Here is a 9,384-nt window from a genome sequence, read left to right on the forward strand (position 1 = left end):
AACCTCTCGCTATTCCCCATCCCTATCACCTGCACTCACCTCCCAGATCATAGCACAAGCCCCCCTGCTTCCCATAAAAGCCCACAGACAGCATTATGTCCCGCGCAATCCTCGTCACCGGCTGGTGGCCGCACGCTGGGGCTGGCTGGAGACGAGCTCACGCTTGCGCAGCTGGATGAGGTCTTTGCCAGGGTCACGGGGAAGCCGTTTGACATGCTCGGCCTGCGCCAGGAGGTTTTCCCCGGGATGGAGGAGGTGGTGAGGTGGATGGTAGAGCGCGGATACGACGTCCATGTCGCCAGTGTGGGGACATGCACCGGGCCTGACCAGCATGGAGGAGTGGCTGAGGAAAAGCCCTATTGTGAGTTTTGGGTCTGCTTTTGCTCTGTGCAAAGTACTTACTAACTGCTAACCACGCAATTGCACAGATGGACGACTAGCTGGGTGGCTGTTGACCCGCATTCTAGCATCCATGTATGTGTCTGGCTGCCACGGAACGTTGCCGACGTTCCATTCACGATCCAATCATTGCCCATTGCGGACGGCAAGAGTTCAGGCTAAGCGGCGTGGCGAGGAGGCAACACGATGTAGTTATGAATAGATGGGCATGTTCAATTACACCTGCATAATGGCCGGCTCTGGGCCATCACCGCTGGATAGGCTGAACTGCCAAGGACGTCATTCTGCGCCGTTGCTTTCCGTTGTGTTGAAGAGACTACAGCTTTCCGTGATGGGGCGATGGTGACTGCCGAGGCGTGCAACCATTGCAACAAATCAAGGCTCATGGCACCGTCATACCAGCAGCACACGTAACCATCTCGAGGTGGATCAGTGTCACCTATATCACGTCGAGGGCCTCTGCGTGTCTGGACTTGGCTCCCCTTTCCCCAAACGTGACACTTGCAACCTGCTTCCCGACAGACGCCAGCCACCAGAGAACCGCCTTGCTTCCCACTCAAACCTCAAACCTACCGTCGCCATGCACTCACTCGCCACCGCCATGCTCCCCCTCCTCGCCCTGTCCCACGCCCTCGCCACCCCCCTCCCCTCCGCCCCGGCCCTCTACGGCTTCAACTACAGCCTCTCCTCGCCCTCGACCTACCACGCCCTGGTGGCCTGGCCGCTCGACGCGGCCCCGCTCATCCCGTCCGCCTCCAACGGCGCGCACCTCTCCATATCCGGCACCGACCGCGACCCGCGCACGACGGCCCCTCCCGTCCCCCACTCCCTCTTCATCGAGCTGCCCCGCCTGATCCGCGGCGGCTACTACAAGCGCGTCGACCTGCGCGTGGGCTGCGCGCGCGCCACGGCCGTCGACACGGCGCGCCTGGCCAACTTCAACGGGCGCTGCAACTCTGCCCAGAACGGGAGCGAGCCCGTCTGGTGCAGGGTGCCGCTGGCCGCCATCGCCAACGAGCCGTCGGCCGGGTGCACGCCGGGCGAGACCTTTACCGACTGCAGGCGGTGGGGGAACCTGAGCGGGCCGGAAAAGACGCTCAAGATTGCGCTGTGGGCGGGCGTGCACGTCGGCGGCAGGGACGTGCAGCTGTGGGGGCTGGGCGATAGGTGCGTCGCCGACGAGCGCGTGAGGCCGACGCTGCAGCATCCCACGTGCCCGGACGTCGGGGGGTTCGAGATGACGCAGGAGTTTGAGGTTGGGGTGGTGTGCTCCATGGCTTAGGGGGTGGGGGGTTCTGGGGTTAAACGGGGAGGGAAGAGTGACAAGAATGTATTATCAAGGCAACACTACGCAATCCAGAACCAGATCCTCTCCAGCCAGTTCCGCGGCTTCACCACCGGCCACGTCGACTCCAGCCGGTCAATCTCGGCCTTGCCCGACCAAATGTCCATCTCGTCCAGCCCGACGAACCTCGTCCTCTTGACAAACTTGTACCCGAAAAACAGCGCCAGAAAGATGGGGATGTTGATGTACGGCGGTATGAACGTCTTGGCGCTGAACCTCCCCGGAAAGAAGGCATCGAACCCGTTGAACAGCGCGACCACCAGGCAGAAGCATATCGCAAAGTAGGCCAGGAACGGCTGGCCCCGAGCGCGGTAGGGGATCGCCTCGCGCGGCACGCCCTGGCGGCGCAGCGCGTAATGGAAGCGCAGGTACGTGTAGCAGACGCTGGCCCAGACGACAAGGGTGCTGACGGCGCTCAGGTTGGAGATGTAGTAAAACGCCGCCACGGACCCCTCGCTCACGCTCATGTACGACAGGCAGCCCAGCGCCGCCGTGGCCGCCACGCAGCCGTACGGCACGCCGAAGCGCTCCCAGCGCAGGAACCGGGGCGCCTTGCCGTCGAGCGCGGCCGAGTAGAGCACGCGCGTGGACGCGTAAAAAAAAGAATTGCCGGCCGACCAGGCGCTCGACAGCACGACGGCGTTGATGATGTGCGGCAGCGTCTTGATGCCCGCGTTGTCGATGGCGATGACGAACGGGCTCTGGCCCGCGCCCGGGGCCGACGACGAGATGGCGTTGAGCAGCTTGGGGTCGCGCGACGACGTGCACAGGCCGACGAGGAAGATGGCCAGGACGTAAAAGATGGCGATGCGCCAAAAGACGCGCCGGATGGCTTTTGGGATGTTGCGGCGCGGGTTCTCCGTCTCGCCCGAGGCCACCACCACCATCTCGCTGCCGCCGTAGCTAAAGGTGGCCTGAATAAAAACCTTGAAGAAGGCCAGGAACCGACCCAGGTCGCCCGTCGCCAGCTCGCTGTACTCGTTCATGGGGCCCGGGTCTGTCCAGTACCGGAACCCGATGGCCTCGCCCGACGGGCTCGCCCCGACGGCGATCAGGAACATGAGCACGATCAGCCCGACGATCGTGGTCAGCTTGACGGCGCCCAGCACGAACTCGGCCTCGCCGTAGACGCGCACGGGCAGGCAGTTGATGAGCACCATGGGGACGAAGAAGATGGTCACCAGCGCCGCCTGCGGGATCCCGTGCGCGCCCCAGTAGTCGACGATGACGGCGCTGACCGTCACCTCGATGGGCACCCCGATGGCGAACTGGTACCAGTAGTTCCAGCCCAGCGTGAAGCCCAGCGCCGGGTCGACGTAGCGCGCCGCAAACACGGGCACGGCCCCGGGGATGGGCAACCACGCCGCCATCTCGCCAAGCGAGTTGATGACACAGTAGAGGTTAAAGCCCGTGACGGCGTAGCTGTTTTGTGGTGTGTCAGCAGTATCTCTTCCTCCCCATCCCCTCAACGCGAAACTCGGGGACAACCCACGAAATAAACGCAGATAATGGCCCCGCCAGGCTCAGCGCCTGCCCGGACCCGACAAACAGGCCCGTGCCGATGGCGCCGCTGAGCGCCAGGAACTGCACGTGCCGCGACTTGAGCCGCCGGTCCAGCGTGCCGATGTGGCGGAGCTCGTTGTCCTCCATCCCGTGCTTTGCATCGTCGCCGGCGTCGTGGTGCGCTGCCTTGGTCTCCACAGTGCCGATGCCATCGCCGCTACGCCGCCTGCCTCCGCCCGTCGGCGCCGCCCGTTGGCCCTCGATGTCCTTGTCGTCGCGGTCCTTGGGCTCCGCCATGGCCAACCTAAAACGGAGGGAAAGAGAATCAGGGTGTACCCGGGGTGATCGGGAAATGACGCCCACAAGAGCTGGTCCGAAACCACAAGATGGAGGCGCATTCAAGCTTTTAGCGCCCGAGGGTGGTGGCGGGCTTGGGGCGGCTTCACCGACATGCTAAATATGGTTGGCAAACCCCCTCACTTGGCAGCAAGCCGCTCACCCCCAGCTCGACAACAACGACGCATCTGGCCTATCTGGCGGCGATAGGCCTCAGTGTGATGGCTGCAAGTGGCCGCCGCTGCAGCTGTGGGCGCGCGACCTACCGCTTCAGGAAGGCGAGGCGGGCCCTCCGCCCAGGTGATCAAAGCTGTCGGGCCAGTTGGGGACCGAAGGCTCCTGGTATGTAACGGCATGGGGTTGCAGAGGGTGTGCGAGCTTGGCCGGCAATGCATTGCTGGTCCTTGCAACGTAGCATGCAGCTGTTGCTACTGCCGTGACTGCGGGGTAGGGAGCTGCGCGGTTGCACGACTTGGCATGTTGGATATATGCACTGGCATGAGATCAGCAGCAGTCTCCCCAGATACTGACTGTCGTCACAACACACCTCATCCGAGACCACCGAGATATCAAGAGGAGCACACCCGCAAGCGTTAAATATGCATTGAAAGCGACGCGATGCCGTTTGATGTCGCTAACCGACATCAAAGAAGTTCGATATAAGCCCGGGCACAAGGAGATGCGTCACAAACCCCTAGCTCCCTTTCCTGGTCCACCCCATCCCTGGCCTTCTTATGGCATCATAGAGTTGGGGTCGGTGGACGGCCTCCAACACTCGAAAGAAAATAGCCTGCCTTGGCCAAGTGAAACAAACGCCCAGAAGAAACAAGCAGAGCGACCGTGGGACGAGGGATACTGAGATGCTCCTGGACGCCAGATGCACCGCCATCCTTCCGCCGGTCCCGACAAGCCAAATAATTTGTCGGATGCCACCAAACGCCAATAGGAAACACAAAAGAAAATAATAACATCATAGTCCCATCTCCCAAAGGTCGCCTGGGGAAGAGGGGAGAAATAAAATGCCTGGTAAGTTGAGAAGCGATGCTTGAGGGGGGATAGGCCAAAACCGTCAAGGAGAAATGTGGACACTTCATATGGTCCAGTGCCCATGCTGGACAGCGCCTAAGCCACCTGCGTCGCCGGAGGGGTCTGCTTTTGCCCTCGCCGGCCAAGCAGCGTCGCACCATCGAGGCTCAGCTCGAACGCGCCTTTCTGGCGGTTCCGGTCCCTAACCTGCTGTCTCGCTGCCGCCGTCACCGCCGCCGAATGCTGGCCGTATCCCCGCTGCTGTGCCTCGGCCGCGACGGCGGTTGGCGCGCCCTTGTGGCTCTCTCTTCCACGCCCGCGCTCTGGATCGCGGATGTTTGCGGCGCGCATGCTTTGCTCCAGCTGAGCCGTGTTGCCGCCCTCGTGCGCATACTCGCGGCTCTCATCACTACTAGCGTCGCGCATGCTCGAGTCTTCGTCCTCCTCCTCTTCCAAGTTGTTGAGGAGCGCGGGCCCGGCCCCTGCCATCTTGGTGCCCACCTGCTTGCGGCGCTTGCCCTCCTCCTCCTGGCGGTGGACGGCATAACCAACGTCAAACACCTCGCGCAGGTTGACAGCTCCGGGCGAGCGGAAGTCGTAGCGTCGGTCCCCTTCCTTGAACCTGCTAGCGTCAAAGGCTCGGAGCATGCCATCGGGAGTGAATTTCTTGTCGTCGCGTGGCGTCGGGCCCGAGCCGCGGATCCAAGGGTGAGCCAGGAACTCGGTTATCGTGTACCGCTTCTCCGGATCGACCGTCAGGAGGTGGCCAATCAGGTCCTGGGCCGACTTGGAAATGTCGTCCCACCACGGCGACAGGAACGTGTACTGTCCCTTGGCCACCTTCTCGGTGAGCACCTCGATGCTCTCGTCGTAGAACGGAGGGAAGCCGCAGAGCAGCGTGTACAAGACACAGCCGAGCGCCCACATGTCAACCGACTTGGAGTAACGCTCGTCCTTGACAATCTCAGGGGCCGTGTAGCCCACCGTGCCACATGGCGTCATAGTCTGTGTGTCCCAAACAATCTTGGACAGACCAAAATCGGCAATCTTGATCAGGCCAATGCCTCCAGCACCCACTCCGTGGATAAACTCTCCCTCGTCCACCTTGTCCTCGTCGCCGGGCTGTTTTGGCTGGGGGTTCTTTGACGGAACGATTGGGATGGGGACGAACAAGATGTTCTCGGGCTTAATATCCCTGTTGTGTGTCTCGCGTCAGTACCTCCATATGCGACGGCCAACAGATCACATGACGGCGCCCCCTCCCGGTGAGCGAAGTGGTGTCATCATCGAAGCCCGGCCTCGCCAACGGAGCGCTGCAGTACATCACCCACGCCGGCGGCATGCATGCATTCACGTACCTGTGTACCACACCCCGCTCCTCGTGCAGATACTCGAGCGCCTTGGCGACCTGCACGATCACATGACGCGACAGCTCCTCGCTGAAATACGTGAGCCGCACAATCTGGTGGAAGAGCTCGCCGCCAGGAGCCAGCTCGAGAATAATGTAGTAGTACTGCTTCGACTCTGTAAAGTCGATAAGCTTGATGATGTTGGGATGGTCGATCTGGCGCATTATTTGCACCTCTTTCAGGATATTGGCGCGCTACAAGACGGACGGCCGTGTCAGCGCACCAAGGTGGTTGCTAGCGAGGTGGTTACGGGGATCTTCCGCCGGCACGCTTGATCTGGGGAAAGAGCCCGGTCCCGGGGGTGCAGTGGCTGGAAGTAAGAAGCCAGGAGATGCGAGGAAAGACGAGGTGCAGTGGCAGTAGGAGATACTTCTTGACCAAGGAAAAGAAATTTCTCGCGCACCTCTGCAGCTTTCGGAGCCTTAGGTTTGAAGTCCGGATGGAGGTGCTTGTTTCCCTGTCGGTAGGCGGCGCACCCAGGCCTTGGTTGGTAACAGGAACGGACGCGCATCTCGACGGATGCGGCGACAAGCAGAAGCAGGAAAGGAAAAAGCCACAAGAAAAAGACAGACAGCAGGGAAGCACACGGAGCACAGCGGCGAAATCAATAGCTTGCTGGCGAGCGCGACAGACAAAAACCGGCTCGGCGGCTGGCCGCCAGTTCAGAAGTAACTCACCTGCATGCTGCTCATTTCGTATTTGCGCACCACCTTGATGGCAACCTCGCCTGGCTGGACGCGCTCGAGATCTCTGGCGCGGTAGACGTTGCTGAAGGCGCCATCGCCCATCTTTTCAAGAAGCTCCCACCTCTCGAGGCCGGGGTATTTGGGGAACTTTGACTTGCTGGCATTCTCCTCAGCCACCAGCTTGGCGATGTTGGTTTCATCTATGCGCTTCGACTTGCTCTTCGGGATACCCTGCGCGGCCTCGGCGTGGTGTGCGGCCATGTTGCCAGCCTGAGCGGCGCGGTTCGCAGCGTCCTGGCCCGGCTGTACCGAGTAAGCCTCTTGCGCGGGCTTGGAGGCGGGGATGGCGCCAAGAGCGGGTTCCGAGATGTTCTTCGGCGCGCCTAGTTGCTGCGGCGAGTTGTCGCGCTTTTGCGTCGGCTCGTCGAGGTTTGCTACCCTGGCCTGCTTGCCTGTGTGGTGGGAGATGCTGTCAGCGTGTTTGGGCTTGGTTGCACTTATTGTGGTTTGCGCCGATACGGCCGGGGCAAATAAAAATGGGCAGGTGCGTACCATGGCGGATAAAATTCTTGAGCTGCTGGATCGTCGACATGTTGCTACTGGCGTCGGCCGAACGTGGCTGACGACGGACTAAACTGGAGAGGCTGAAAAATGGGAGGCACCACGAGGTGACTTGGCTGCCGCGAGAGGCAGTCTCTGGCGCTCCTTCCTCGTCACCGGACTGGGTGCCGGGGAGGTCGAGGGGTCTCGGAAGGCGCGGAACTCGGACGTCTTCGGTTCAGGAGCACTTTAAACAATTTGCTGGAACAGTCGGATTCGGTCGTGTCGACGATTGCTCACGAGGTTCCTAGCCGAGGTTCCTTATCAAGTCGAGGACGGTGCGGTCGTGGTTTAGGGGTGGTTTCAGGGGAAGTTCTTTGCAATTGCCAGGCGGAGAGACGGCGACAATAGATCCCAAATCAAATAGCACGGTGTTTCCAAAGCGCGTGCTTGCTTAGTGCGAGTCGGCGTGGCCTTGACAAATTCGGCGGGTGGTGGATGGCGGGGTGGATGGGACGAAGTATGACGGTGCAGGTGGGACGGAATCTCGCGGCGTGCGGCCAGTAGGTATTGAACGGGCAGCCTAGGGGTAGGTATCACGAGAGCCGGGGCACAAAAAGGAAGTGCAGGCAGGTCCTGGGTGGGCTGGGTGACGGCAGCCGAGCGGGTGCCTAGCGAATAAAAAACCAGGCGGCCGACAATGATGTCTGTTAACAGCAGACTATGACGGACAGACCTTCTATCGACTTCTGCCAGGGAAGAGAAAGCGCCGTCACCCATACCGGTTCTTGGTCAGCTCAGGCCCGTGTGATATGATGGCGCTTGACTCTTACAGGGGGATGGGGTTTGGGGTTTGGGTATCGGGCCTTGCTGCTGACCTGGAGCCGAGCAAGGCTGGGCCAGCCACACAATTTGGGCCTTTTGTTCGGGCAGGGACCTACGCAAGCAAACACGCGCACACGCACACGCACACACACTTGTTCTTTCTCTGGTGCTACTGCTGTTCCTGCTGCTGCTGCTGTTTTTGCTGCTCCGCTGGTTGCGTGCAGGTTCTGGAAAACAGCAGAATGCAAAGAACCGGGAGAAGGCAGCAGGCGGGACAACAGAGCAACAGAAGGGCGCGGGGTGCTGGGTCTAGGTCTAGCTATCTTCCAGCCCGATCAGAAAATGGGGCTTTAACTGCTGCGGCTGCGACACACAGACGCGGGCTGCTGTTGTTGGAAACCTGTTCTGCGACTTGTCCATGTGGGCTCGCGGGCTCCATCCAAGTGCGCAGAATGGTGGGGGATTGGGCTGGGCGGGCAGCCAGGACGAGGACGGGACATACAGTGTCTGTGGGCTTGTGGCTGCTGTGCGGGAAGCGCAGTCGGCGGCCGAGCTGGGGGATTCAAATCCTGTTTTTCGAGCTTGTTTCCGGCAGGGAAAGGGGTCGGAGGGAAAGAAAGAAAAAAAGGAAAGAAAATATGCGCGACGGATTTCGGGCGGGCGCGCACATGGGTTTATTTGGTTGCTTCTTTTCCGCATTTTTGCGGCTCACAGTTGGTCGAGCGAGGGGTCCGGCCGGGGAGCTGTCTCCATCCCAGGGTTGTGGTATGACGTCGTAGCAGGCGTCATCTTGGTCCCGCTATCAGGCTCCATCGCCAAAATGGGTCTGCCGCTACCCACCCGTGACCTCGGCCTGGCATGTTCTTGTTTTGCTGGGAGAAGTGCGAGAGCAAAAAAAAAAAAAAAAATAGCTCTCTGGAATAAAATTTGCAAAACGCGATCCTTCAGACAAACATTTCACGCCATGCCGTGGAAGCCTCTTGTTCCAGCTCGGCGGCCTCAGACATTCCTTTAATTTTTACTCTCCCTGGGTACACACGACCTCGACTTTCCAGACGCATGTTGGAGCACACACACAAAGTCGGGCAGCCGTGCTGCGTCAAACTAATTAATGGGACCGGCCTAGATGCAAGCACTTCGCGTGCTTTGCCAGTCCAACACCTCGTTCCACCTGGTTCCCCTGACGAATATGTGCCATGATAAGGATGCCATGAATCGCGCCAGGGACGTCTTACCAGGACTCTTACCTGATAAATTCCCCACGAGCCTGTTTACAGTAATTCCAAAGCATAAACGTGTTGTGCCAACAGCGAAA

At 60.3% G+C, this 9,384-nt stretch overlaps 4 protein-coding genes across 5 annotated transcripts; 1 reads left to right on the plus strand and 3 right to left on the minus strand.

Annotated features, from left to right (window-relative positions):
• Positions 1 to 114: 114 nt before the first annotated feature.
• Positions 115 to 1,129, minus strand: GGTG_13180 (hypothetical protein; the record flags this gene model as incomplete). The annotated part of the gene is made up of 1 exon (XM_009231083.1): positions 115 to 1,129. The coding sequence occupies exon 1, from the start codon at positions 331 to 333 to the stop codon at positions 115 to 117; it is 219 nt and encodes a 72-aa protein (XP_009229347.1). The 5' UTR covers positions 334 to 1,129.
• Positions 1,001 to 1,681, plus strand: GGTG_13181 (hypothetical protein; the record flags this gene model as incomplete). Its single annotated transcript, XM_009231084.1, has 1 exon — positions 1,001 to 1,681. One exon carries the CDS (start codon positions 1,001 to 1,003, stop codon positions 1,679 to 1,681), a length of 681 nt encoding a protein of 226 aa, XP_009229348.1.
• On the minus strand, positions 1,139 to 4,257 carry GGTG_13182 (proline-specific permease). Its single transcript, XM_009231085.1, has 2 exons — positions 3,237 to 4,257; positions 1,139 to 3,166 (listed from the first exon to the last, which is right to left on the minus strand). Exons 1-2 carry the CDS (start codon positions 3,542 to 3,544, stop codon positions 1,747 to 1,749), a joined length of 1,728 nt encoding a protein of 575 aa, XP_009229349.1. The 5' UTR covers positions 3,545 to 4,257; the 3' UTR covers positions 1,139 to 1,746.
• Positions 4,183 to 8,775, minus strand: GGTG_13183 (the record flags this gene model as incomplete). Of its 2 annotated transcripts, XM_009231086.1 has the most annotated exons (6): positions 4,183 to 5,804; positions 5,968 to 6,212; positions 6,422 to 6,475; positions 6,696 to 7,156; positions 7,257 to 7,993; positions 8,186 to 8,775. In XM_009231086.1, the coding sequence occupies 5 exons, from the start codon at positions 7,294 to 7,296 to the stop codon at positions 4,706 to 4,708; spliced, it is 1,899 nt and encodes a 632-aa protein (XP_009229350.1). The 2 variants fall into 2 exon arrangements, with proteins under 2 accessions (XP_009229350.1, XP_009229351.1); XM_009231087.1 differs by lacking the exons at positions 6,422 to 6,475; positions 8,186 to 8,775 and having other exon boundaries at positions 4,706 to 5,804; positions 7,257 to 7,296.
• Positions 8,776 to 9,384: the final 609 nt, after the last annotated feature.

Source organism: Gaeumannomyces tritici (genome assembly GCF_000145635.1).
Source record: "Gaeumannomyces tritici R3-111a-1 unplaced genomic scaffold supercont2.10, whole genome shotgun sequence".
Taxonomy (NCBI): Eukaryota; Fungi; Ascomycota; class Sordariomycetes; order Magnaporthales; family Magnaporthaceae; genus Gaeumannomyces; species Gaeumannomyces tritici.